Source organism: Dipodomys merriami, unplaced genomic scaffold (assembly GCF_024711535.1).
Source record: "Dipodomys merriami isolate MVZ:Mamm:240054 unplaced genomic scaffold, mDipMer1.0.p SCAF_103, whole genome shotgun sequence".
Lineage (NCBI taxonomy): Eukaryota > Metazoa > Chordata > Mammalia > Rodentia > Heteromyidae > Dipodomys > Dipodomys merriami.
The window spans coordinates 62,834-90,343 of NW_027202305.1; the positions used below are offsets into that span (position 1 = coordinate 62,834).

The 27,510-nt window shown below is 45.6% G+C and overlaps 2 protein-coding genes and 1 long non-coding RNA gene across 3 annotated transcripts in view; 2 read left to right on the forward strand and 1 right to left on the reverse strand.

Moving 5' to 3' along the window:
• Positions 1 to 6,571: 6,571 nt before the first annotated feature.
• On the forward strand, positions 6,572 to 9,080 carry LOC138809592 (alpha-(1,3)-fucosyltransferase 4-like). The gene is made up of 2 exons (XM_069996301.1): positions 6,572 to 7,728; positions 8,760 to 9,080. The coding sequence occupies exon 1, from the start codon at positions 6,572 to 6,574 to the stop codon at positions 7,712 to 7,714; it is 1,143 nt and encodes a 380-aa protein (XP_069852402.1). The 3' UTR covers positions 7,715 to 7,728; positions 8,760 to 9,080.
• A 1,934-nt stretch (positions 9,081 to 11,014) lies between these two features.
• Positions 11,015 to 27,510, forward strand: part of LOC138809696 (piwi-like protein 4) — a 37,068-nt gene continuing 20,572 nt past the window's right edge. Inside the window, exons 1-8 of the mRNA XM_069996538.1 lie at positions 11,015 to 11,156; positions 12,325 to 12,403; positions 15,235 to 15,366; positions 17,014 to 17,228; positions 19,947 to 20,068; positions 22,349 to 22,429; positions 24,639 to 24,836; positions 26,484 to 26,595. Coding sequence (XP_069852639.1) covers positions 11,028 to 11,156; positions 12,325 to 12,403; positions 15,235 to 15,366; positions 17,014 to 17,228; positions 19,947 to 20,068; positions 22,349 to 22,429; positions 24,639 to 24,836; positions 26,484 to 26,595 — 1,068 coding nt within the window. The 5' untranslated portion in view covers positions 11,015 to 11,027. The remainder of the gene's footprint in view (positions 11,157 to 12,324; positions 12,404 to 15,234; positions 15,367 to 17,013; positions 17,229 to 19,946; positions 20,069 to 22,348; positions 22,430 to 24,638; positions 24,837 to 26,483; positions 26,596 to 27,510) is intronic.
• On the reverse strand, positions 11,560 to 26,642 carry LOC138809708 (uncharacterized). Its single transcript, XR_011366927.1, has 3 exons — positions 26,503 to 26,642; positions 15,848 to 15,992; positions 11,560 to 12,441 (listed from the first exon to the last, which is right to left on the reverse strand). It is a non-coding gene; the product is annotated as an uncharacterized lncRNA (long non-coding RNA).

Genomic DNA, 27,510 nt, shown 5'->3' on the forward strand with positions numbered 1-27,510 from the left:
ACCACTTTGGAAAGCAGTATGGAGGTTCCTCAAAAGACTTCACATAGATCTCCCCTATGATCCAGCAATCCCACTTTTGGGCATTCACCCAAATGTTTACAAACAAGACCACACTAAAGCTACCAGCACAACTATGTTTATTGCAGCATTATTTACCATAGCTAAGATATGGAACCAACCCAGATGCCCCTCAGTAGATGAATGGATCAAGAAAATGTGGTATATATACACAATGGAATTCTATGCCTCCATCAGAAAGAATGACATTTCCCCATTTGTTAGGAAATGGAAAGGCTTGGAAAAAATTATATTAAGTGAAGTAAGCCAGGCCCAAAGAAACATAGGTCCCATGGTTTCCCTTATTTGCAATATCTAGTATAGGTATGAGTCAAGCAGAAAAGGTCAGATAATGTGATGTTAGGAAAACGAACCCTTAGATGTGTATTTTAATGTTTTTGTTTCTTTAATGCATGTGTTTCTAACACATTTATAAGATTATCTCTTTGTTGCTTTGTATGTCCCTCCCCCACAGTGTAACCCCCGCTTTCACTATATTTGATATCAGTATAACATGTGGAGGAGATGGGGACAAACAAGTCGTTTAAGGATTCAGGTGGACCTGTTGCAACAATGAGAAGTACAAAATGTCATGTCAAAACCAGCTTTACAATGTCGGTGTGGGGGGGGGAGGGGGGTATGATTGGGTGGGGTGGAGGGGGGAGGCTGGGAAGGGAGGTGAAGGGTAAACAAAGGAGGAGGCTGCAATGCTTGGTAAGAAATGTATGCATTATCCCGCCCATGTAATTGTAACCCCTCTGTACAGTATGTTCTCAAATAAAATAAAATAAAATATTAAAAAAATAAGATTTCTGGGTTTATTTTAATAAAAATACATATAATATATACTTTATAGCCCACATCTCTTTCCTTAGCCAGACATTATTTTTCTTATTGTAATACAAGCTCATCAGGATTTTTATAGGATATATGTCATAATAGGGCTGTAACACAATTTACTAACGTGGTCTCTATTGAAAAACATTTATTTTATTTCTAGTTTTTCTACAATTGGAATTTTAATGTATATTTCCATCTCTTCCCACTCAAATAACAAGAAAAGAAATCCCTTAGGTTTTCTTTATGAATGGAAGGAAGAAACTAGAAACCAGAAAGAAAATAAGAAAATGAAGTTGATGGTCAACCTTGTCCATTTTAGGAAATGGACATGTCCATTTTAAGAACACAATCATTTTAGTTCCCAGAATGTGTCAGCTAGATTTATACTTCTGTCTAAACACATACACACACACACACACACTTCACAGGACACAAAATTAAGAAGTAAGCATGGATGAATTTTGAAGGACATCCTGTTATGTGGGATAAGTCACAGAAAGATGAGTACTGCATGCTTCCACTTATATTAGGAACTTGAAGTAGTCAAGACAGAACTAACAGTGAAAGGGTGTTTGGAGGGCAGGGGGACTGGATGGGAGAAAAGGAGAGCTGATTAATCCAACATGAAATTTCAGTTTTGTAAGATGAGTAAGTTGTATGGATCTGTTAAGCATTTTGCCTATAGATAAAAATATTGTACTTAAAAACCAATTATAAGCATAGGTCTTTTGTTAAGTCTTCTTACCATTAAAAAATGAAAAAGAAAACAAATTAAAACACTTTAAATAAATCTCTACATAGTCAGGACTTGTTAACTGGTCATGTCCCTATTTAGTGTTACAATGAAAAGATTCATTAGTAAGATAGCTAGTTTTATCTACTTAATTATAGTTCTTCCTTGGAGTACACTGTGTGGGCTAAAGAGCTTCCTTCTAATTTGCAATTCCACATTTCATATCTATAACTAAAGCAGAGCAAGTGACAACTCTTGAGTTGGACAAGTTATGTCAGCCCATAAAACTTGTTTCCCATTTTTTATGGACAGTCTGACAAACCTTGTCTAACAAATGTAAAGGTAGATGAGAACAGTGTGAAGACAAGTGCTGGGCACAGTGGTACTGACCTGTGATCCAAGCTACTCAGGAAGCTAAAGTAGGAGGGTTCTTTGAGCCAGAATTCAGCACCAGCCTGAGCACTCAGAAAACAACCAGCCAACAGTGCCACCGCCCCCCCTCCCATATGTTCTGCTCTAGATCAATACAAAAGTAACAAAGGACAGAGTGGTTGTAAAGCAACCAAGGAAAAGCTGCTGGAAAAGCCGAGTGAGCAGGGTTACCTTCAAAAGAGTGAACACAAGCAGTCTCCAACATCAACCTTTGGACTTTCAAGTCAGGGATTGGTAACTGTAATTTAAATGGGTGGGTTAAGTATATTGGCTATCTTGACTTCCAAAGATTGAGAATTGTGTTTGTTCAGTTACACCCACATAGCTGGAACATAGCTGTCAAACATTAGAGCTTTTGCAGTTTTGTAAGACCAAGTAAGAGCTGATGTGACTGTAGTTTTGCAAATGTCAATGTAGAACAATTCTTGATATTGTATTACTTGGAAACACTTTAGAAATCCCTTTGCAAGCTTGATAATGGCAACAGAGTGGTGCTACAATACATAACAATGAAGAATATCTTTGCAAGATAATGAATGGGGAAGTAAAAAGACTCCCAAACAATTTGGTACAGAATGGGTAGACATTGGTAGAAACCAGCAGCTTCTGTGCATGGCCCCAAACATGCTACAAATATTAAAATGGTCCTTGAAGAAAGTTTCTCCACCCCTGTGGGGTCATTATTTAAATCTTCTATAGACAATCCCCACCAGTATTTCTCCAACTATTATTTGGAAAATGGAGCACAGGAAAGCTTCCAGAACCCATTCAGGCTCCTGAGTAGATAGAATTATTAGTGTGAGCTCTAGCACCCCACAAATACTTTTTTGGAGGGTTCGGTTGTGGGGCCTGACCTCTGGGCCTGGGCGCTGTCCCTCAGCTCTTCAGCTCAAGGCTAGCGCTCTACCACTTGAGCCACAGCGCCACTTCCAGCGTTTTTTTTGCTTATGTGGTGCTGAGGAATCGAACCCAGGGCCTCAGGCATGCAAGGCAAGTGTTCTACCACTGAGCCACCTTCCCAGCCCCCCCACAAATACTTTTTACTTTAACTGATCTTTCACTATGTATATTTCTTTGGATGCATGAAATTATTGCATTACCTGTTCAGTCAGTTTCCACCCCAAACTGAATGTACAGGGAACTTGAGTTTATAAAGTAAAAGCCATAAAGTAAATGTAAGTTCTTATATTAACTATGCATAACATTTTTTTCAAGTCAGTAAATTATTCACTTGAATAAAAAGAAAAGAGCTTTGTTTTAGGCTTATATTTCAATCAAAGATTTAGCAGGACATAGAAAATATATTGTGGATTGCTGTTATTTTATACACTTCCTAACAACTTGTAACATGCTGTCCATTCTATACCTAGTTGCTCATTATGCTCTTAAAAAATGTGACTGGCAAAGCAAACTATCTTCATCTACTTGCCTTTCCAGCCATATCTGCTCAATGTTCTCTTGTCATTTCCCACCAAGTATACAATAGTGAAAGGAACTGTGAACTAAAGATTCAACTTAAGGCTCTGTCACAGAAACCTCAGATCCAACCAAAAATAGCCCTTTTGTGTCAGCCTGGCTCTCAGAGAGCTCATGCAGACAGAGACTGATCTGGCTGGCTGAAGAAGCTATCAGAACATATTCTGGGGCATCCATAGGAAATAAGGACTCTCTCTGGTAAGTAGCAGTAGGATAGGGTTACAATGAGCTATGGTGGATTTACTACCAAATGAACTCTTTCCCTGGGAGGAATAAGGTATGAGTTTAAATTTTAGGAGCGGAAGTGGCGCTGTAGCTCAAGTGGTAGAGCGCTTGCCTTGAGCTGAAGAGCTGAGGGACAGTGCCCAGGCCTAGAGTTCAAGCCCCACGACCGACGGAAAAAAATAAAATAAAATAAATAAATTTTAGGAGCCACATCGGTCTGGTTCTTTCTCCCATAGCATTCTGTTCCATACAAAATATTGGAACTAAACAGGTCACCTTGGCACATTGTGAATTGTAAATTGAAAGCTCACCTTGGCACATTAAGCTTTCCATTATGGAGTTTTCTTCTACACTATTCAGCAACTTAGAATTTCAAAGCCTTTCTTTGTATTTAACCTTGGTATAGTCTTCAGGCTTGCAACTAAAAGCCAGCCCGTTCCTCCTATGCAATGTTTTGTGGAAAGTAAGTAGCCTTAAGCACACGGATCAATTATCTACTGTCAACACATTAGAATGCATAATGAAATGTTTCTAAGGTGATTAAGAATTATTTAGTCCAAGCCAGGCTCTGGTGGTTCACGCCTGTAATCCTAGCTACTCAGGATGCTGAGATCTGAGGATCGCAGTTCAAAGCCAGACTGGTCAGGAAAGTCCAGGAGACTCTTATCTCCAATAAACCGCTAGAAAACTGGAAGTGGCGCTGTGGCTCAAGTGGTAGAGTGCTAGACTTAAGCAAAAGAAGCTCAAGGAAAGTGCCCAGGCCCTGAGTTCATGCCCCAGGACTGGCAAAATAAATTAATAAGATTAAAAGGCCCTGGCAGCAATGTAGGAGGTTGTAGTGTGTTGGGGGAAATATTACTAAGTTGGTGGGCACAGACATAGTGTCTAATGTTCTGCATGGAGGGGAGGCCTTAAACTACTGTTGAAGCCTGGTAAGCAAAGGACACTGTTACAGAAGCTTTTGTGCTTTACTCTTGATAAAGAAAGAAAGAAAGAAAGAAAGAAAGAAAGAAAGAAAGAAAGAAAGAAAGAAAGAAAGAAAGAAAGAAAGAAGAAGAAAGGAAGAAAGGAAGGGAGAGAGAGAGAAAGAAAGGAAGGAAGGAAGGAAGGAAGGAAGGAAGGGCTCTTAACAATAAATCCAGATGGTGGATAAGTACTGTAGATATTTTTTAAAGTGAGAAGAAAACATGTTGAATGATATACATTTACCTTGGTTAGAACATTACTCAATGTATGTTTAAAATATGAGGGGCTGGGCAGGTAGCTCAGTGGTAGAGTGCTTGCCTTGCATGCTTGAAGCCCTGGGTTTGATTCCTCAGCACCACATAAGCAGAAAAAGTCAGAAGTGGTGCTGTGGCTCAAGTGGTAGAGTGGTCACCTTGAGCTGAGGAGCTGAGGGACAGCGCCCAGGCCCAGATTTCAGACCCCACAACCGACCAAAAAAAAAAAATCATGTAGCACTCCATAAATATGCATACATTTTAATATCTTTAGAGACTATGAAAACAAGACAGACTCAGATGGCAAGTCCAGGTTCAGTCTCCATGCACATGACATCCCATACAGGCTGGACGGTCCAGTGCCAGGTGTTGCTCTCTGAAGCCGGGAGCTCATGTTGCTCGCTCCACTGGAGCCCCAGAATCGGATCCACCACACATTTTCTCAAACTGCCCCTCCTGGACAGCCCAGGCTGAGCTGAAGTCCACCAGGTGAGAGCTGAGGAATGGACAGGAAGGCTGGAAACCAGGGGGCCCTGTCGTCCACCCTTCCCTGGACACCACCTGGCCTCCCCAGTCCCTGCACAGTTAACTGCACAGTCCTTGGGACTGGGCTGAGCTTCCTGCGGCAGGACTCCACAGCATCTGGGTGTTGAGTGAGGTTACTGTGTCCTTCACTGAGGGATCTCAGTGGTAGTTACTGTGCCCTTCACTCAGGGATCTCAATGGTAGTTACTGTGTCCTTCACTCAGGATCTCAGTCGTAGTTACTATGTCCTTCATTTATGGATCTCAGTGGTAGTTAGCGTGTCCTTCACTCAGGATCTCAGTCGTAGTTACCGTGTCCTTCACTCAGGGATCTCAGCGGTAGTTACCGTGTCCTTCACTTCTCTCTCGGATCTCACCTGGTCGTTAGGGCCTCGCCATGGGGTTTTGTTCCCTCTGGGATGGGCTACCAGGAGGGGAAGAGTTTAGGACTGCTGGGGAACACAATGCAGCAGTGTCCATGGGCCCAAGCTCAGGGGCCGGGGCTCGGGGTGGGCTTAGGCTGGAGGGAGAGGGGTCCAGGTCAGGGGGGTGACCCCATCCGCAGGCTAGACTCGAGGTGGGCCTAGGCTCGGGGTGGGCTCATGCTGGGGGGAGAGGGCAGGTCAGGGGCGTGACCCCATCCGCAGGCCAGACTCGGGGTGGGCCTAGGCTCGGGGTGGGCTCAGGCTCGGGGTGGGCTCAGGCTGGAGGGGTCTATGTGGGGGTGAGACTCCATCTGCAGGCCAGGCCCGGGCCATTCTGTGGGCGCACCTTGGCCTTCCTCCGGGCCGCCCCCGCCCCGCCTGTCCCCCAGCCCTGGGCGGGGCCGGGGCCGCTGCCACGCGGCTCGCTCTGGGCCGGGCCTCCAGATCCCGAGCGCGCCGGGGTCGGGAAGGCCGGACGCGGGCCGCCGTGGCCCGGGCGGCGGCGGGCGGACCCCTCTCCGGCCCCGCCCCGCCCCGGGTCCGCCCCTCCGCCCCTGCCCGCGGGGCCGCTGGGCGGCGGCGGCGGCAGCTGAGCCGCTGGCCGGGTCCCGGGCGGCCGCGCCTGAGCCCGCGCGCTGCATGGCGGCGCCCAGGGCCCGGCGGCGCGGGCGGAGGGCGGGCGCGGGGCCGCGGGGCGCCTGGGCGGCGGCCGGGCTGCTGTGCGCCGCGCTGGTCGCCCTGGCCTGCTGGGCGCAGCTGCCCCCGGCGCCGCCATCGCCGCCCTGGGCGCCCGGGGCCCCGCGCCCGCCGGTCGGCGTGCTGCTGTGGTGGGAGCCCTTCCGGGGGCGCGGCGCGGCCGGGAGGCCGCCGCCCGACTGCGGGCTGCGGTTCGGCCTGCGCGGCTGCCGCCTGCTCACCGACCGCGCGGCCCTCGGCGAGGCGCAGGCCGTGCTCTTCCACCACCGCGACCTGGTGCGGGCCGGCGCGCCGAGCCCCGACGGCGCGGGCGAGGCGGCGGCGCTGGCGGCGCTGGCGGCCGCGGGCGCCCGGCCGCCGGGCCAGCGCTGGGTGTGGATGAACTTCGAGTCGCCCTCGCACTCCCCGGGCCTGCGCGGCCTGCGCGGCCTCTTCAACTGGACGCTGTCCTACCGGGCCGACTCGGACGTCTTCGTGCCCTACGGCCGCCTGCGCGCGCGCGCCGGGCCCGGGGACCCCCCGGCCGGGCCGCTGCCGCCGCTGGCGCGGAAGCGCGGGCTGGCCGCCTGGGTGGTGAGCCACTGGGACGAGCGCCAGGCGCGCGTGCGCCTCTACCGCCGGCTGAGCGCGCTGCTGCCCATCGACGTGTTCGGGCGCGGCGGGCCCGGGCGCCCGGTGCCGCGCTGCGGGCTGCTGCACCTGCTGGCGCGCTACAAGTTCTACCTGGCCTTCGAGAACTCGCGGCACCGCGACTACATCACCGAGAAGCTGTGGCGCAACGCGCTGCTGGCCGGCGCCGTGCCCGTGGTGCTCGGCCCGGACCGCGCCAACTACGAGCGCTTCGTGCCGCGCGGCGCCTTCATCCACGTGGACGACTTCCCCAGCCCCGCCGCGCTCGCCGCCCACCTGCGCTTCCTCGACCGCAACGCGGCCGTCTACCGCCGCTACTTCCGCTGGCGCCGCCGCTTCGCCGTGCACCTCACCTCCTTCTGGGACGAGCCGTGGTGCCGGGCCTGCGAGGCCGTGCAGGCGGCCGGCGGCCGCGCCCAGGTCGTGGGCGACTTGGCCGGCTGGTTCGAGAGCTGACGCCGGGGACCGGGGTGAGGGGTGAGGGCCGGGGTCCGGGGTGAGGGGTGAGGGCCGGGGTCCGGGGTGAGGGCCGTGTCGGGGTGAGGGCCGGGGTCCGGGGTGAGGGCCGGGGTCCGGGGTGAGGGCCAGGGTCTGGGCCGGGGTCCAGGGTGAGGGCCGGGGTCTGGGCCGTGGTCGGGGTGAGGGCCGGGGTCCGGGGTGAGGGCCGGGGTCTGGGCCGTGGTCGGGGTGAGGGCCGGGGTCGGGGTGAGGGCCTTGTCCCGGGCGAAGCCCTCCCACCCCGCTTCCGCTGGCGGAGGACCCGGCCCGCGGGCTCCCGCGCACTCGCGGCCCCTCACAGAGGGACAGGTGAGAGACAGCCTGGCTGTCTTTCTCGGCCACTTTGTGGCCTGCGCAGCGTCGTCTCCGCCGGTGCCCGGACCCGGGCGAGGCTTCAGAGCTCGCGTGAGGCGGTGGATCGGCCGGAGCCGGGGTGGGGGTGGGTGAGGGTGTGTGGGGGGGGGTGAGGGTGTATGTGGGGGTGTGTGTGAGGGTGGGGGGTGAGTGTATGTGGGGAGGTGGGTGAGGGTGGGGGGGTAAGGGTGTGTGGGTGGGGGGTGAGGGTGTGTGGGGGGGAGGGGAAGGGGGAGGGTGTGTGTGAGGGTGTGGGGGGGGTGGGTGAGGGTGTGTGGGGAGGTGAGGGTGTGTGGGGAGGGTATGCGGGGGTGGGGGTGGGGGGTGGGGGGTGGGTGAGGGTGTGTGTGGGGGGGGTGAGGGTGTAAGTGGGGGTGTGGGGGGGAGGGGAAGGGGGAGGGTGTGTGTGAGGGTGGGGGGGTGAGGGTGTGTGGGGAGGTGAGGGTGTGTGGGGAGGGTATGCGGGGGTGGGGGTGGGGGGTGGGTGAGGGTGTGTGTGGGGGTTGAGGGTGGGTGTGGGGGTGAGGGTGTGGGGGTGAGGGTGTGTGTTTGTGTGGGGGTGGGGGGTGGGTGAGGGTGTGTTTGGGGGTGAGGGTGTGTTGGGGTATAGTCCTTAATCCGCCGAATTCCTCAAAACCTCGGATCCTAGGCAAGGGGAGGAGGGCCAGCCCGGAGGCCGCAGACACCCTTAAGAAGCGCTTTCGTCCTCCACCCCGTGAATGGAAAACCTTGTCCTTGGAGGAAAGTGAAGATGGATTTCTGGTGTACCTCACCGTAAGCCAGACACAGTCCTGGAAAGCTGCACTTAAATCAGATCCTAAGGGAGTTCAGTATTTAATGGAACTCTGCGAAGAATCCTTTACAATGTGAACAATCATGGCCTAATTTCTTCTTTGTGTTTTCCTGTAACCTGGATTTAAAAAACAAAAAGCATTGATAATGTAGGTGTGAAAATAAAATGTGAACAACCTTTCTGTCCCTTTTCCTGACTAACCAGCCTGCATTTACAAACAAGAGAAGGAACCAAAAATGTCACCCAGCATAAGATTAGTTATGTCTTTGCTGGGTCTGAAATTTAAACTGGAGCATGTGTCCTTTGGACAGGCAGGCCTTACCTGTGCAGAGCAATGAAAATGATTGCACTGCTTTGTGGAATCATACAAAGGGAGAAAAGTAAATTTCATGATGTCTAGCAGTGGCAGTTTTTGTTTTTTGTCAGTACTTAAATGTTTGGATCCTATGAAATGGAAACAAGTAACTGTCTCTTGTTACAGGATAAACCCCAGTCCGCCTCCTTGTCTGCCTTACATTTTGGGTACCTTGAGATTTATGTAGGACCAATCTTGGAATTTTAGTGTGTATCTACATGGACTAATGTATTCACTCATGACTTGTGGGGCTCAGTTTGAGTTTCCTGGTTCCAAATAACTGAACTGTGGTAGTTTGGCTTATCCTGAGTTTGTATCAAGTCCAATTAAGCTTGTCCTCTGGCTCTTGTTTGCCCGACCTTTTGTCACTTTAACCTGATGACGCTTCTCCACACACACACACACAAACGTGCTGTAGTCACCTCCTATTTTGCACAGGCTCCAGCTCTTGGCCACCAAATCAAATAATTCCCTTTTATGATGGTGGTTTTATTTTTGTAGTTCTGGGATTTGAGCTCAGGGCGGACTTCTTGGTAGGCATTCCATAGCTTGATCTACATCCTAGTCCAAATAATGCTACTTTAAAAAGAGGTGAGATGAAGACTGAACATGATAACAGAAAGAAAAAAGAAGGGGCAAACGGTCTTCTCTACAGAGGGAGAATGCTGTGCTTGTAAAGGAGGAAATGTGAACTTGGAACTCGCACTGAACATTCCTTTTGTCCTGCCTGCCCCCTCGAGCACACACATGTAGGTCCATGTAAATACGGACCTGGAAAAGTTACAACGGCCACTAAGGGTAAAAGCAGGACCGGCACGAAAAGAAGATTCAGTAATGAAGGGAAGCGTGCCTTACAAAATGGGGAGCAAATGGAGACTGTGGGTGGGAGTGAAGAAGGAAATAAGGAAAAGGAAACGTCTTTGGGGTCAACAAGTTGAGAAGAGAAAGTGAGAAAAGTCGAAGAAAGCTAAAGGACCAAGCGAGACGCGGAAGACACTCCCACTGCAGCTTGGGACGGCATCGGTCCACGCCAAGTGGAGGTGAGATCCGACCCGTGGAGCTGCGGCTCGGGTGGAAGAGCATCGGCCTCGAGACATGAACAGAACGCCTCAGGACAGCACCTGGGCCCCGGGTTCAAGACCCAGCCCGGGTCAGAACAGCGCGAAGATGAGGCGCAGGTGCTCTGGGCCTCAGCTCCTCCTCCTCACCTGCCCCGCTGCCCCCGCTGCCCCCCCCCCGCCCCGCCACCGTGCCCCGCCCCTCTGCCCCGCCCCGCCCCTCTGCCCCGCCCCATCCGCCCCTCTACCCCGCCCCGTCCCCCCACCCTGCCCCGCCCTGTCCCCCACCCTGCCCCGCCCCATCTGCCCCGCCCCGCCCCATCCGCTCTGCCGTGCCCCGCCCCGCCCCTCTGCCCCGCCCCGCCCCATCCGCCCCTCTACCCCGCCCCACCCGCCCCGCCACCGTGCCCCCCCCCCGCCCCATCCGCTCTGCCCCGCCCCATCCGCTCTGCCCCGCCCCGCCCCATCCGCTCTGCCCCGCCCCATCCGCTCTGCCCCGCCCCGCCCCATCCGCTCTGCCCCGCCCCGTCCCCCCACCCTGCCCCGCCCCTCTGCCCCGCCCCCGCCCCGCCTCCCGCCCCGCCTCACCGACCCTGTGCCCCCGCGCCTCCGCCCCCTCATTTCCCGCCCCTTCCCTGCCCCCGCCCCACCGCCCCCTCATTTCCCGCCCCTTCCCATCTCCCCGGGGTTCAGACCTCACCGCGCGGGAGCATGAGCGGACGCGCGCGGGTGAGAGCCCGCGGCTCCGCCCGCAGCCCCGGCGCCCCCAGCGTGGGCCGCCCCGCAGCCGCCTCGCCGCCCGGCGCCCCGCAGCCTCGCCGCCCCGCAGCCTCGCCGCCGGTAAGCCCCCTCCTTTCTTCCCGCCGTGCCCTCCGGGGGCCTCCTTCTCTAAGGACAGCACCTTCGCCCAGCTTGAGTCTTCCAGACGCTTCTCCCCGTGTTCCTTCCAGGGCCGCGTCCGAGCAAGACAGAGTGTGGCCGCGCGAGCCCCTCAAGAGCCTCTCCTTGCTGCGTTCTAACTTGGCCGTACATTTTTGGGGAGAAAAGTGGCCCTGTTCATTCCATGATGTGGATTATAGTCTGGTACAGTTCGGCCTTGTTTACCGGGTACATCAGTCATCCCCAACACTCACCAGTAATCCCTAACACTCACCAATAATCCCTGACACTCACACCAATAATCCCTGACAGACCAAAAATCCCTAACACTCACCAATAATTCCTGACACACCAATAATCCCTGACACACCAGTAATCCCTAACTCACCAATAATCCCTAACACACTCAAGGTGGTTGATTCAGCTGCTGTCGCTTGGTTAGCCACTTTGAGCTGGTTGCTAGTCACGGGTGGTAGATTAGCCACTTTGAGCCAGTTGCTGGTCTTGAGTGACAGATCGGGCGGACCCTCAGAAAAGCACAGTTTAACTCTATCTCCAGAATTTTGAGCCACCTTTTAGACTTAGAGTAAAAGTGCTCAGCTGAGTAGTTTGTGGTCATTTTATTTTCATTTTCATGAAAGTGGTCTTCTCTTGATTTCACTCATTTTGTAGTAATTTCTGGAACAAAGACAAGCATTTTCCATGAAAAGAGAAAATGTGAGTGGTTCTCTCTCCACTGTTTTTAAAGAAGTTGGCCAGTTTATGCAGAGAGAGTTGTCTTCTAGACCTGTGCCTAGAGGCCCCGTCCAGGTTCAATTTATGTCCACGTCCCATAGTCCCAGAGGCAAACAGTCCGTGCATGTTTGTGCCCCTTCTTTCTGACAGGTTTCCTGAACACAAAGATCAACCCGCACACATGGGTCTGACACTGTGTTTTCCTGTTGGTACTGAAAGCAGTTTCATGCCCAGAATGGGCATGGTTTCCTCATCAAGAGCTTTACCCATTCATATTTTCTTTTCCTGGATCATCTTTGTCTAAGGATTTAGGACGTGACAGTGACTGATCTGACCTTGTAATAATGTTCTGACTGAGACTCCTATCTGAACAAGATGTTTTCCCTTTTGATAGACCACATCAGTTGATCCTGGTGACGGTGAAGTGGCCTCAGGCAGTGGCTTCCTGGGAACCAGCGGGACTTCACAGCAAGGTAAGCTCTGCTGAGGCTGTTCCCCTGAGCTTTGTTCCCTGGAATGGAGCAAGAGGGACTTCATTCACCCAACCTTAGAGACCTAGGCTTGCTTTGTGAACATCTTTTTTTTTTTGAATGCCTATAGTCATATACTTAGAAGTTCCCTAACATGGAGTCAGCTGCTAATGCTTAGTAAGTGGTAATTCGATGTCTTGAGGAAGTCAGTGTTCTGATTCTGTCTATTCAGTGAAGAGTTTTGAGAGGAAAAAAACACTCTAGGAATCTATGACATCCAAATGCAATGCTATCATTACCTGCTGGGATGGCAGAAGCCTGGCAAATGCTGCTGCTGACTTTGCATCTTCCCTGGGACACACACCCCTGTCGGGTGGTAGTTCATTTCCTTGCAACCCTGATGTGGTCTTGGGATCTTTGTCAACATGCCACTGTAAGTACACTGTCACAATAGGAGTTGGCATGCCCAGTGCATTAATTATAAGTTTGCATAACAAGATAACAGAGACTAGGTGCTCAAATAATAGAAATGTATTTTCTCATAATTCTGGAGGTATCAAATCTGAGATCAAGGTGTTGGCAGGGTTATTCCTTTTGAGGCCTCTCTCCATGGCTTGTAGATGGGCTTGTTTCTCCCTGCTTCTACGTAATGTTTTTTCTGCATATGTTTGTGTTCTAATTCCTCCTCTTATGACATCAGACTGATTAGTAGTCACTTTAATTACTTAACTTTAACTTATCTTTTTAAAGATCTGTCTTCAAATAACAGTAACATTCTGAAGCACCATGGGTTCAGATTTCTACATATGCATGTATGGGGGACACAGGTCACCCGATAACCTCAGGTGAAACCTGTTAGTTCCCCTGTTCTGGCCACCAAATTCGTTTTTCAATTTCTAACAAATGTGAATGCCCTGGGCACCTAGGACCTCCCAAACTGGGAGTCTGGGGCTCTCACCCATCACATGATTGGTTTTTCATTCCTGGCGGGAGATTCTCTGGTTCCACTTAGACGCACCTTCTTTTCCTGGCAGGAAATTCTCCAGACCCCTTTCACACCCACCATGTAATTCGGATTTACACAAAGAGAGGGAGTACACCAGACCCTGCACCATTCAGGCATCATTCCACCTTCCAGACTGTTTTTCCATGTTGGCTGTACATTCTTATAAATAGCAAGTGATGGAAATCCTTCATAAATCTATTCCCATTAAATGATAAATTCCCCTTTTCCCTCAGCCCTTAATATTTACCATCCTACAGTAGCCTGAAATTTTAGAAAATGTCCAACATCTTTTGAAATCCGGAGCATTGGATGATATAAGACAGTCTACTGAGGTTAATATAATTTGAGAATAGAATAGAATTCATAGGATAGCATTATATTGAAAGTAGAGTTTGAATAGATTTTTAAATTAAATTTTATTTTCTTCATTTAATAAATTGTGTGTCATGATTAATATTATGGCCTCTGGATTTAAGATGTATAATTTCTACCTCTCAATTTATTGATCTGTAAAATAAAGAAGTGACAAAGAATTTTTAAAAGTTTATTTTCTTGAGAAACAGACTCTATTGAGAACGATAAAGCCAGTTGTTCTGAGCAGGTAAAAGTGACGACATCTGGGAATTGCATTTAGTATCTATCTCACAGGAGATTCCAAGCCAGGGTTCTAGAGATTCATTACTCATATTATTTTCAAATAATATACTTTAATATTTTGATTTTTGGCATTCTGTTGTCTTCAAAGTGTCAAAGACACATCAGAAAACCCCAGCACCTCTTCATACTATTTAAACAGGGAACATTCATTTTGAAATAAATTTTAAGCCAGGCGCTGGTGGCTCACACCTGTAATCCTGGCTACTTAGGAAGCTGCTATCAGAGGATTGCATTTCAAAGCCAACCTGGGCAGGAGACTCTGTGAGACTCCAATCTCCAATTAAACACCAGAAAACTGGAGTAGAGCTGTGCCTTAAAGTGGTAGCCTTGAGCAAAAAGCACTCAGGGACAGCACTTGGGTCCTGAGCCCCACAACTCATGAAAATAAAAAAGGAAGGAAAGAATTTTAATGTGTTTAATTTAAGGTGTTAATTTAATGTGTTCAGGATAGTTCCTTTTCTTTTCACTGGGAAAAGAAAGGGTTCCAACCCCACTCTGTGCAGACACTGGTATGGAACTCCAGTGTGCTTTCAAGAAGGAAAACAGGAACAGTTTTACAGAGCTAGACATAGGGAGACAGATTTCTCGCCTTATAAAAAAAAAAGTTTAACATATAATGAAAAGGGCATGGGTGGGATTGGGACAGTTAGGGAGAAATTATGGAAAGGATGACACTGATCAAAATTCATGATACTCATACACTTACATGTTAAATTGAAATCCCTTTGTATAACTAAAGATAATAAAAATTAAGAATATAATTAGAACACTAACTCTGCATATTTTATTTATTTCTAACAAAATGTTCCATACTTTATTCACAGTCTAATTCTTAGGTGAAAAACTTTTGCATAGTTAAGAACATTTTAAAATTCGCAAGCATCTGGGGCTGGGAAGGTGGCTCAGTGGTAGAGTGCTTGCCTTGCATGCATGAGGCCCTGGGTTCAATTCCTCAGCACCACATAAGCAGAAAAAGCCAGAAATGGTGCTGTGGCTCAAGTGTTAGAGTGCTAGCCTTGAGCTGAAGAGCTGAGGGACAGAGCCCAGGCCCACGACTGACAAAAAAAAAAAAAATCACAAACATCGGAGTTTTTAGATTCATTATTGATCCTAGTGGTAGACAATATCATCAGAATGATATGTGAGTTATTATTGTGTTCTCATATTTTAGACAAAGATGGTTTATCTTTGGATAATGTTAGAAGTACTGTTGCAGAAAGAAGTGTGAAGATGAAACGGGACTTCATGGACCTGGGTATCTGTATCAGACAGAAATTGGCACATGTGAAAGACTGTAAAACAGGTATGCAGTAAGCATTTTTTGTGTGTGTGTGGGGGGGTCTGTCGTGAGGCTTGAACTTGGCCTGAGCACTGTCCCTGAGCGCTTCACCTCAAGGTGAGCACTCTACCACTTAAGCCACAGCGCCATTTGTGGTGTTTTGGTGGTTAATTGGAGGTAAGAGTCTCATGGACTTTCCTGCCTAGACTGGCTTTGAACCGAGATCTTCAGATCTCAGCCTCCTGAGTAGCTAGGATTACAGGCATAAGCCACCGACACCCAGCTCATAGTACTTTTTTTTTTTTAATGGTACCAAGTCTTGCTTAAAAAATTTCCATTCCTAGATGTAAGATAAATAAGTTCATATGCTTGTAGAATATGTGCTGTGTGTGAAGTACTGTCTAGATACTTTAGATGTTATGCCATCATCTAGCAAACTTACTCATGCATGCACAGAGAGAGAGAGAGAGACAAAAAAGAAAATATTTTGTGAAATAGTCCTTACCTTACCACCTGTCAGGTATTTTCATCCATTCTGCAGTGTGTATGAGGGTGATATAGAAGATCTTAAAAGATCTCATCTGACATTCTCTAGGTTGGCTTCCCTTTGTCCATTTATATGGGATGCTATGTTGCCATTTCCTGGGGATCTGAAAGAACAAAAGAGATCTTTCCTTTAAAATAGCCCCATGACTCCTGGCTCCTAACAGATCTATACAGAGACTGAGAAAACACTGAGGGACACAAAACATGTTTTTCTTCCTCACCACTTCGGAGGCTCATGCTTCTACTTCCTCCATGAGAAAAGAAAAGTCATGCTTATTTGATATCATTCTTTTCTGTAAGTCAGAGTACAGGAATCATACATTCTATAATGCAGACTGTGAGTGTGTTTTCATGAAGAGAGAAGAGGTAAGAAGAAACTCCTTAGTCATCTCTTAGATTTTGTCCTGAGGCAGAATGAAGATTGTCATCCTGAATACTGACTATGCCATGTTTATCTCTGATTTTATCCTATGCACTTTTAAGCTGTAAGTAAAAATTTCTTTAGGAGGAAGGAACTTCTATACACACATATGGTCTCCCTACAGAAACTAGAAGCTCCAGGCCCTGTTGACTTTTACACAGAAAAGATACAGTTCCTTCCTAACTCCTATCTTACTCCTCCATGTCTCAGGGGCTTGTTAGCTGTTTGTCTAATGATCTTATCACAGATGGAACCTTTCCAAGACTTACAGAAGTATGGTTACCTTTTGATTATTTTGGGTTTCCCAGAGGTTGGGGAGTTACACTATTAGATGTAAGAACCTGTCAGTTTCTTTGTAATCTGACTTTAAAGCAGCATATGCAAATGTTACTGCAGCAGATTTCAATTGCAGTGATTGGAGCTGGAGGCAGGCTTGGGAGGAATTTGGGTTCATTAACTTCTCCCAAAGTTAAGAATGTTAGTTTCTGCTTCCATGTTTCTCTGTTGCCTTGCTTCACAAATGAAAGCACGTCAGTTCACAATGTGGTATGGCCGAGCTTCAAGTTTTAGACATCAGCTGCTACCACTGACTAAAAATGCTTGCTTTATAGCAACTATTATGCAAATATAAGTTTAAATATGATTAATGTTAACAGGTGTAATTTTTAGTGAAAAAATATTGTTATTTTTGTTTCTTTCCCCAGGTTCGAGTGGAATACCTGTGAATCTGGTTACAAATCTCTTCAATTTAGATATTCCCCGAGACTGGCATCTATACCAGTACCATGTGACTTATAATCCAGATATCGAATCTAGAAGGCTGAGGATTGCTCTACTTTATAATCACAGTGAACTTGCCAACAAAGCAAAAGCATTTGATGGTGCTATCCTTTTTCTTTCACAAAAGCTAGGAAAAAAGGTAGAATATGGTTTTCCCCACATATGTGCGTATGTATATGCATGCAGACATATGCTTAGACATGTATATTTAAAAGATAGCAGCTAGGCGGCCGTGGCATATGTCTGTAATCCTAGCTACTCAGGAGACTGAGACCTGAGGATTGCAGTTCAAAGCCAAACCAGGCAGGAAAGTCCATGAGACTCTTACCTCCAGTTAACCATAAGAAAACTGGAAGCAGTGCTGTGGCTCAAAGTGGAAGTGCTCAGGGACAGCGCTTAGGCCCTGAGTTCAAGCCCCACTACTGACCAAGAAAATAAAAAAGATAGGATAACTCTTCACTTTTTCCTGTTCCCAGCTGGAAAGCTCAGAGACTTCCTAAGTTATCAGTATTTGATTACATGATTAAGCCACCGATGTTCTAGCACTGTAAAAATAAGAGCTACAACTATCCTAAAAATAGGCATCATTTAAAACGTTTCCATAAACTATCCTAAAAATAGGCATCATTTAAAACGTTTCCATAAATGGGAAATACCTTTAAAAACACCATGTACCTGTGTCTTCAGAGCTTTTAATTTGTTCTGTTTCATTTGCATCAGCAAATGAAATCTCAAATCTGCAAATCGCACCTGAATTACCAAACAGCTTCAGTCTTTGAATACAGAACTGACGTTTCTTTTATGACTTGTTCCATCATATGAAATATATAGTGATGTGTTCTAAAAGTATTTTTAAGTTTGACCACTAGACATGAAAATTGATATTTTGTTATATCTACTGTTATGCTTTCAACATCTTCATTCTTAAAGATATTGATGTTCTTATCATAAATCTTGTTCTACAATAATATTAAGATTACTACAAAGAAAAAAAGAACCAGTTTCTGTATGAAAAGTTAAAACGCAGAATTAAATACTTATGTTACTTAGAAAGTGAATCCTTGGGCTGGGAAGGTGGCTCAGTGGTAGAGTGCTTGCCTTGCATGCATGAAGCCCTGGGTTTGATTCCTCAGCACCACATGAGCAAAAGAAAAAGAAAAAAAAAGCGTGAAGTGACTCTGTGGCTCAAGTGGTAGAGCCCTAGCCTTGAGCTGAAGAGCTAAGGGATAGTGCCCAGGCCCAGAGTTCAGGCCCCACTACCAAAAAAAAAAAAAAAAGTGAATCCTTAAACTCAGCATTTTAAGTAGCACGGTATAATAATGTAAGTTTAAATTTCCAGATTATAAGTACATATTTGGAAATTTACTCAAGAAATATAAGCAAGCCGGGTACTGGTGGCTCACGCCTGTAATCCTAGCTACTCAGAATGCTGAAATCAACCAGCCCGGGCAGGAAAGTCCATGAGACTCTTATCTCCAATAAACCACTAGTAAACCGGAAGTGGCGCTGGGGCTCAAGTGGTAGAGCGTTCGCCTTGAGCTGAAGAGCACAGGGACAGTGCCAAAGCCCAGAGTTCAAGCCCCACAACTGACCAAAAAAAAAAAAAAAAAAAAAAAAAGAAATGTAAGCATTCTTGGGGCCTTTATCCTTTAATGAGACCCTGTGCTTTTATGCTTAAAAATTAGTCAATTTCTAAGCCAGTTTCTAACTTGTTATCCTTGGAAAAAAATCTCTGATGATAGATTGATACTTACTTGTTTTCTGAATTCTTACATTAAAAAACGAATACAGTGCCAGGAGCTGTTACAGAAACAAATGTTTGCATTTTTATATTGTTAAAGCATGGTTCTAGGTTAGAAAAGTCCTAACAATTTCCTCAGTATCTTATCTTTCCTTCTTTTCTTTTTTTTTTTTTTTTTTTTTTTTTTTGGGTCCGGTCATGGGGCCTGGCCTGGGTGCTGTCCCTCAGCTCTTCAGCTCAAGGCTAGCGCTCTACCACTTGAGCCACAGCGCCACTTCCGGCTTTTTTCTTTTTGCTTATGTGGTGCTGAGGAATCGAACCCAGGGCCTCAGGCATGCAAGGCAAGCGCTTTAACCACTGAGCCACCTTCTCAGCCCCATCTTTTTTTTTTTTTCTTAAGGAGGAAAGATTTGTTTTGGCACATGGTTTTAAAGATTCCTTCTCAAATTTTCAGAATGAAATTTCTGGAAGTTATTCTAACTTCTACCTTTATTCCTCCTCTCCTCATTTTTACTTTCTCTCTTGACTATATACTCTCTTTTACTTTGTTTCTCTTCTCTGCTTCTCTGTTTTATGAATAAGCTTTTGAGCATGTGTAATTCACAAACTTGACAGAAGCAGTACAGTCCTCTAAGAGACTTCTGGGCATCCAAGCGGTCCCTGAAAATGGGTGCATGTGTACTCTTGTGGTATATACATATGTGAAGCTTTCTTGGGAGGATATTTTTCATCTTTATAAGACTCTTAAAGTAATTCATGATATGTCTTCTTCTTGCTTACCAAAATGGTTACAGTCCACTGTTCTGGAATTCTTTGTGTATCAAATCGTCTAGCTATGCGTCTGGCTTTAATTTTCCTTTTGTTAAGTTAGAGAATAGAGTGATAGATCATATCATGTAAATGTATATATAGAGGGGGGAGAGAGAGACACACACACACACCAAGGAATTAAATACCCCTCCCAACATAAGATGAACATTAAGTTATTCATTATATAGGAATATCTGTGGTTCTGTTTTCACTCATGTATATGAAACATGAGTGGCTTTCTGATACCTTCATTGTACATATTTGAGGAAGCCCAGCAGAGTGCCTTTTAAGTGCCTATTTTCCCAGGTCACAGAACTGTCAAGTAAAACTCACAGAGATGAGACCATAAAGATGACTGTCACTCTAACGTGTGAACTGCCCTCAAGCTCTCCTATGTGCATCCAGTTCCTCAATATCATCTTCAAAAAGTAAGGAATTTTAAATGTAAATTTAATTTGTACTATCAATACTTCTCAGCATAGAGCCTGGGTATTAAAATACTCAGTTGTTTGTGTTAGGTCTCAAGGCCCAGGTCCTTATCATAAGTTCCAGACCAGTGCTTTGAGTTAGAAATACTGTTGCTTTACTCCCTCCTCTTGTCTGGCTTTTTCTGAGTAAACCTGTGCTGGTGTTGGGCCCATCTACTTGTCTACTATGTCCCTTTTTTTGAGGGGGTGAGGGGACAGTCATGGGCTTGAACTTGAACTCAGGGCCTAGGTGCTGTCCCTGAGCTCTTTTTGCTCAAGGCTAGTGCTCTACCACTTTGAGCCACAGCTCCACTTCTGTTTTCGAGTGCCTGGGCTGGCTTTGAACCATGATCCTCAGATCTCAGCCTCCTGAGTAGAAAGGGTGAAGGTGTGAGCCACTGGCGCCGTTTAGTGTGTACCTTTTTAACCTAACAATGTGTAGGCTGTGCCCCAGCATCATCACTGGGACAGTTTCTTTTTAATATGTACTTTTATGTATTTGACAGTAATGTGCAAGCATCTGTCACAGCCTCTGGTTAGCACAAATCATCATTATCAGAACTGAGTATTAGGAGAACTGAGACAAGGCATTGAAGGGTTATTGACATTCCATTGGTAGAAGGAGGGTGCCTTTTTGCTTTTCTTCATTTCTAGTACTCCATTACATCTCGACCCCTAGACATCAGTTCACTGTGTTTGGCTTAATCAGCTGAAGGACTTATTTTTCTCCTAGCTGGTTGATTAGAATATAAAAGGCAACCGCCATCTGCTTTCTGTCCTGGCAACACCTTCTTCCCCTCCCCTTGATCACATAGACACCTGGGGTAGAAGGAAGGAACTAAACTATTCATTGTTCTTCAGGCCTAATATAAGGATCATTTGTTCCAAAATCATCTTGGATAGGATTTGATCAAGTGCAAATTCTCTAGCTCCACACCAGATCTAATACATAGACTATCATGGGTGGGGCCTGGGAATCAAAGTGCTTCCCAGCTGACTGGTGGATACTGTAAAGCCTATGCACAGTTAGGAAGAGCTTGTATGAGTCATTCGGATGCACTGCTTAGAAACCTTAGCCAACCACCCATTTGCCCAGGCCAGCCTCTGGAGAGGACAGACTCAGGCAAGTTTTAGCTTTGGTGAGTAGGGGACATACATAATGAAACACCACAAACAGTTACACTCTTTCCTAATTCTAACCCTAAACTTGTCTTGTCTCTCTTGATCATATCTGACATTTCCCTTTTCAGAAGCCAGTCTGGCTTCTGAAATAACCCCTCTCAGGGGATTATTGTGAGTCAGTTGACACTTGTAAGATGCCTTCCATTGGCGAAGCGTTTTCAATTGTTTTATCTTACAACGTGCTTACTGAGCACCCCGAGGAAGGTACTTGTTATAGAAATCTGACTTTATAAATAGGGAGATGATAATATTCAGGCTAGTGGCTGAAACCCTAACTATTCAGAAGGCTGATATATGGGGATTGTGGTTCATATCCAGCCTAGGCAGAAGAGTCCATGAGACTCTTATCTGTAGCAAAAAGCAGGAGGTGGTGATGTTGCTCAAGTGGTAGAGTGCCAAGGAGAATAACCTAGCCCTGAGTTCAAGCCATAGCACACACACAATAAAGATAATAAATAATAAATAAGCAAGACTTGAGCTTGTGACATTTGGTAACCCACATCACAGAGGTAGAACCCTTTCATTCTGACTTGGACTCAAACTCTATTACCCCTCCCCTCCCCCCCCCCCCCCCCCCCCCGCCATGCAGTCACCTCCTTTTGTGATCTGAGGTACTGGAGGTGACTGGGCAAGTGGCAAAGGGTCACACCAGTGAGGTAAGATCTTTGGGCAGCTTGAACAGCTTTATCAGAAATCTTGCCTCTTCTCAAAATGGGGAAGAGGCAGGTTGCCTCACCCTTTCCAGCTTACTACAGTAACCACAGCTGCAGTTCAATGTTAAAGTAACCACAGCTGCAGTTCGGTGTTACAGTAACCACAGCTGCAGTTCATAATGGACCACAAATTTATCATTGCAGTTAAGCTCAGAGAAAAATAACTTCACTATGTCATTCTCAAATGCAATGACAGTCCAAATATAGATGGATATTTATTGTGTAAATATTCTAGAAGAAAAAAAATCTATGCATTCTAAGTATTTTGTGTTTAGCTTGAGTACAATTTTAGAACTATACTTTATTGACTAATATTTACCAAAGATTCAAAAAAATACCCTTGCAGGATATTAAAAAAGTTGTCCATGTACCAAATTGGAAGGAACTTCTATAACCCTTCAAAGGCAGTGGAAATTCCCCAGCACAAGTAAGTTTGTATTTTCTGTTCCTCTGAAATGGTCATAGTGTGAGCAGGGTAGTTTATAATGCAATATAACATACCTCCTATGAGGGTCTCTGTAATTTGGAATGTACTAGACTTTTATAATTTTTGAGTATTTTTTAGAGAATGGTAGAGTGAAATGTGAAGCCTTGTATTGTTCTATACAAGGACAGTATCATAAATTCTAGAAGGAATTCAGAAATTGAATTTTATGAATATAAAAATGAAAAAAAATAAGATAAACTGTGTGCTGTAACACATAGCTGGTTTCCTGTGGTCTTATTGAAGTTAGAACATTCAAGGTGGTTGGCATGAATGACATCATTGTGGGTAAATAGAGAATTCAACAGAGCTACCTTAGTGAAGGCAAAATCATTCAGAATACTTGTATATTATTTCCAAACTGGGAAGTTGGTGCTGCAGGGAAAGTGTCAATCCTGCCTTATACTCATTAATACATAGCTCTCTGGAAAAAATACATATATATACACACATATATATAATATAGATTATGTGGGCATGTATATAAATAATACATATGGTTGTTCTCTGTTATTCTTTATTACCTTATATTAGTACATAATTCTCCAGAAAAAAGTACATATATACACATATATATATAATGTGTGTTTAATATAGATTATGTGTGTGTGTGTACACACAATACACATGGTTGTTCCCTATTATTCTTTATTACCTTAAACTGGTTGGTACATAGCTCTCCAGAAAAATAAATACACATACACACATGTACAATGTATATTTAATATACATTGTATGTTTATGTATAACATATAGTTCCTCTCTATTCTCTATTACCTTAGACTTTCTCCAGAAAAAAAAGAAAAAAGTACATGTGTATATATATGACATGTATATATAAAGACAGATATATAAACAAAGTGCATAAAGGATTGAAAATCTGTGTGGATAGGAATATCCATGGGTTCATTGTTGAGCTAAGTTACAACAAGTACCGGTACATATGCTTGTCCTGCAGATTGGCTAGTATCACAAACTAAGCTCTCAAAGGGTAGACTAGAATGTTCATGTCATTTCTGTAACTTCTTATTCAAGACTTTTCAGTCCATATAGAAAGCATCTATAGCCTGGACTCTGGTTTCTTTTTTTTTTTTTTTTTTTTTTTGTCGGTCGTGGGGCTTGAACTCTCGGCCTGGGCGCTGTCCCTCAGCTCTTCAGCTCAAGCCGAGCGCTCTACCACTTGAGCTACAGCACCACTTCCGGTTTTCTGGTGGTTTATTGGAGATAGGAGTCTCACGGTCTCTCCTGCCCGGGCTGGCTTTGAACCATGATCCTCAGATCTCAGCCTCCTGAGTAGCTAGGGTTACAGGCGTGAGCCACCAGCGCCCAGCTCTGGTTTCTTTTATATCTCTGCAAATGAAATCACTCAGGGCTTCAAGCACTCCCTTGGCTTTCACTGGAGGCTAGCACTCTACCACTAAGCCACACCTCTACTTTGAACTTTTGGGCAGTTAACTGGAGACCAGTGTCTCACAGACTTTTCTTCTAAACAGTGCTCAGATCTCAGCCTCCCGAGTAGCTAAAATGAAAGGCATAAGTCACATTTTTGGCTCTCACTGCTGGGAGCATGATGCTGAAATCCAGTGGGTAGAGACAAGGAATGCTGCTCACCATCCTACAATGCAAAGAACAGCTCCTAAGCAAGAATTATGCAGTCTGAATATCAGTAGTACCAAGGTCCTACATGTATACTAAACACTCCAACAGAAAATAAACATTTTAGTTAGCAACTAGAAGAAATTACACTAAAGAAAAAGTTACCCGTAGAAAATTAGAGTGAAAATCATCACTTAAAAATCACTGTTGTGTCAGGTACGGGTGGTTCACACTTGTAATCTTAGCGAATCAGGAGGCTGAGATCGGAGGATCGTAATTCAGTGCCAGCCCAGGCAGGAAAAGTCAATGAGACTCTTATCTTTAATTTGCCACCAGAAAACCAGACATGGAGCTGTGGCTCAAAGTGGTAGAACACTAACATTGAACAAAACAGTTCAGGAACAGTGCCTAAGCCGCCCTGAGTTACAGCCCCACAAACCACACACACACTCACACACACACACACACACACACACACACACACACAAATCTTTATTTTTCTGGTATAACATTTTAAATACGATATTTTTTCTTCTTTCAATTTATGTTTTTAAAGATTATCCCTTTGGCCTGGGTTTGCCATTTCTGTGTCACATTATGAAAGCAGGCTCCTGTTTAGTGCTGATGTAAGTTATAAAATTCTCCGGAATGAAACTGTTCTGGAGTTTATGACTGATCTCTATTACAACGCTGCTATGTCTGACTTCACCCAGATGTGTGAGAAACAGCTTATAGGGCGCATTGTCCTTACAAGGTAAACATCTACTCAGTGTTTTCTGTAGAGTGAATGACTTAGGTTTCTTTGAATAAGAATTTCATGGGAGCACTGGCCACAGCACAAGTCTGATAAGTTTGGCCACCTGTGCAAAAGATGTGGCTACTCTCCATTGTCTAAAGTTCAGGCTGTCCCAAGCTGGCATGGTCCCAACATTATTACTTGTTGTATACCCTTCTTCTGTTCTGACCCTCAGCAGCCTGAACTTTGTTACTTTAGTGCTCCTGCCTGGGCTCCCTGCCCCAAGTTCTGTATTTCAAATTTTCACCTCCACAGATGAAGTAAGTATGTTACTCACCTGCCTGTTCCCATAAACACTTTGCTCTCAGCCAACTCTTGATGATCATTATATTGCATTTTATTAGGTTATAGTACTGAACAGGAGATCCATAGCAGATTTAAGGTCTTTTAGATCAAGAGCACGTTTTACTTTTTGTAAACTTCTACATTTATATATATATATATATATATATATATATATATATAATTTTCCCTCCATACACATTGAACTGGATTAAAAACTGGTGGGTTAAATGACTTCCTGAATTCAAAAAATTCAAAAATTCAGCACATCCTTTTTTTTTTTTTTTTCTGATCCTGAGCCTTAAACTCAGGGCTTGGGTGCCGTCCCTGAGCTTCTTTCACTGAAGGCTAGCAATCTACCACTTGAGCCACAGCACCACTCTTGGCTTTTTCTGGGTAGTTTATTGGAGATGAGAGTCTCACAGACTTTTCTTCCCAGGCTGGCTTCAAACCATGATCCTCAGATCTCAGCCTCCTGAGTATTAGCATATACCTAGTAAGAAATAATTTTATTACTATTAAGGTATAGTACAGAGGGCCTACCATTTCCTAAGTCAGGTAATGAGAACATTTCTTTTTTGGGCATTGTCGTCCCTTCCTTTGCTTTCCCCCGAGATCCCCTTCCCTGCCCAGACAGCATATAGTTTTGCTGATCCAAAGAGGTGTCTTAGGGACTGTGTTAGTCTTCGCCTTCCACTTAAAGTTACTTTCTGGGTCATATAGGAAAGGGGTAGTTCAATTCTATACTGCTGGGCCAGGAAGATCTCCCTCTTTGATGGGTCAGCATACCACACTTTCAAGAAACCTCCTTTCAGGATACCTAGCTCTGGAGAAACTTGCCTTGGAGATTTCTGCGGGCTGGAGCACATTACAGGATGCTGCAGGCTACACAGTTCTGGTGGGGAAGAGTGGTCTTAGGCAACCTGACCCACGTTGATTAAACAAGATGGCAGATCTGTGTGGTTGCTTAGCCTACTTGGTATTTATTATCAGAAAGGATCCCTAGTTTCAGAGCAATTTGAATGACATCAGAGCAGATGGGAAATTTTGAAGTAATGCTTCTTCAATTGAACATTTAACCATGATTTAACATTTAACAGAAATGTCTGTCAGTGAGAAACACACATTGTAGTCTACCAACTTTCTCACTGGATTTGTTGGAATACAAGATCTTGTATGCCAAAAAATGCAACTATCTTATGTTACTGTCTCATAATTTCTGACATTCTGGTCTATCTTACACTTTAAGTAACAAGTGTAGTGAAATGGCTGCTTGTCTGCATGATCTGAAAAACTTTCTTAAAAGTTTCCTGTGTTTACCAGGTACAATAACAGAACCTACCGCATTGACGACATCAGCTGGTCGGTGAAGCCGGTGCACACCTTCAAGAGGCGGGACGGCTCGGAGATCTCCTACATAGATTATTACAAGCAGGTATGGATGTGTGTATTTCCTTTCATCTTAGCTTAGAGAGCTTTTCATGTTCCTTTCCAGTGCAGGAAGTTCCCCCAAGTTACCAGGCGGAGTCTGCCTTCCAATAACATTACATCTTCTCCCTTCTCTATTCCCTGTCCCCTAATTGGCTGAGATTCTCATTCTGCCTCCTGCTGCTTTCTGGTAGTCTCAGTATTCTCCTGATAATATCACTCACAAGCTTAAAACAACCCATGATTTTTTTTATTGCTTTAGTAGTCAAATATGAGCTCTGCACACCTTTCTTTTTTTTTCTTTGTCAGTAATGGGACTTGAACTCAGGATCTGGGTCCTGTCCTTGAGCTTTTTTTTTTGCTGAAGGCTAGTAATCTACTAAGCCAAACCTCCACCTCTGGTTTACTAGTGGTTAATTGAAAGAAGAGTCTCATAGACTTTCCTGCCTGGGCTGGCTTCAAATCATGATCATCTGAGTAGCTAGGTTTACAGGTGTGAACCAACAGTGCCTTGCAGGCTTTTTAAAATCCTTTATCATTTGGTCACTTTCTGCCTTTAAGCCTCATCTCGTGTATTCTGTCCCTTCCGTGTTTCTTGGCTGTTTCTCTCCTGTGTATTTTCACAAAAATAGCTTCCTTTACCCCCCTATTGTTTTAAACCAGACAACATTAAATATTCTTGACTATTTTTAGCTCAACAATCAGCTCACAGGGAAGCTCTGTGACTCTCTTTCCAGGGCTTAATGAACTTAGCTACATTAGATCATCTTAAGCAAGATATGAACATTCTGATCTCTCTTAAACCTTAGTCTTTCTAAAGTATGACTTAAGCTCTTTGTTTCTGGACACCGACAGTTAGCACAGTTCCTTGCATGTAGCAGATGCCCAAAGGACATTTACTGATGGTCTCCTGGTGCCTCTG

Coding starts and splice junctions, on each gene's coding strand:
- LOC138809592 (XM_069996301.1), top strand. CDS start 6,572: ATGGCGGCGCCCAGGGCCCGGCGGCGCGGGCGGAGGGCGGGCGCGGGG.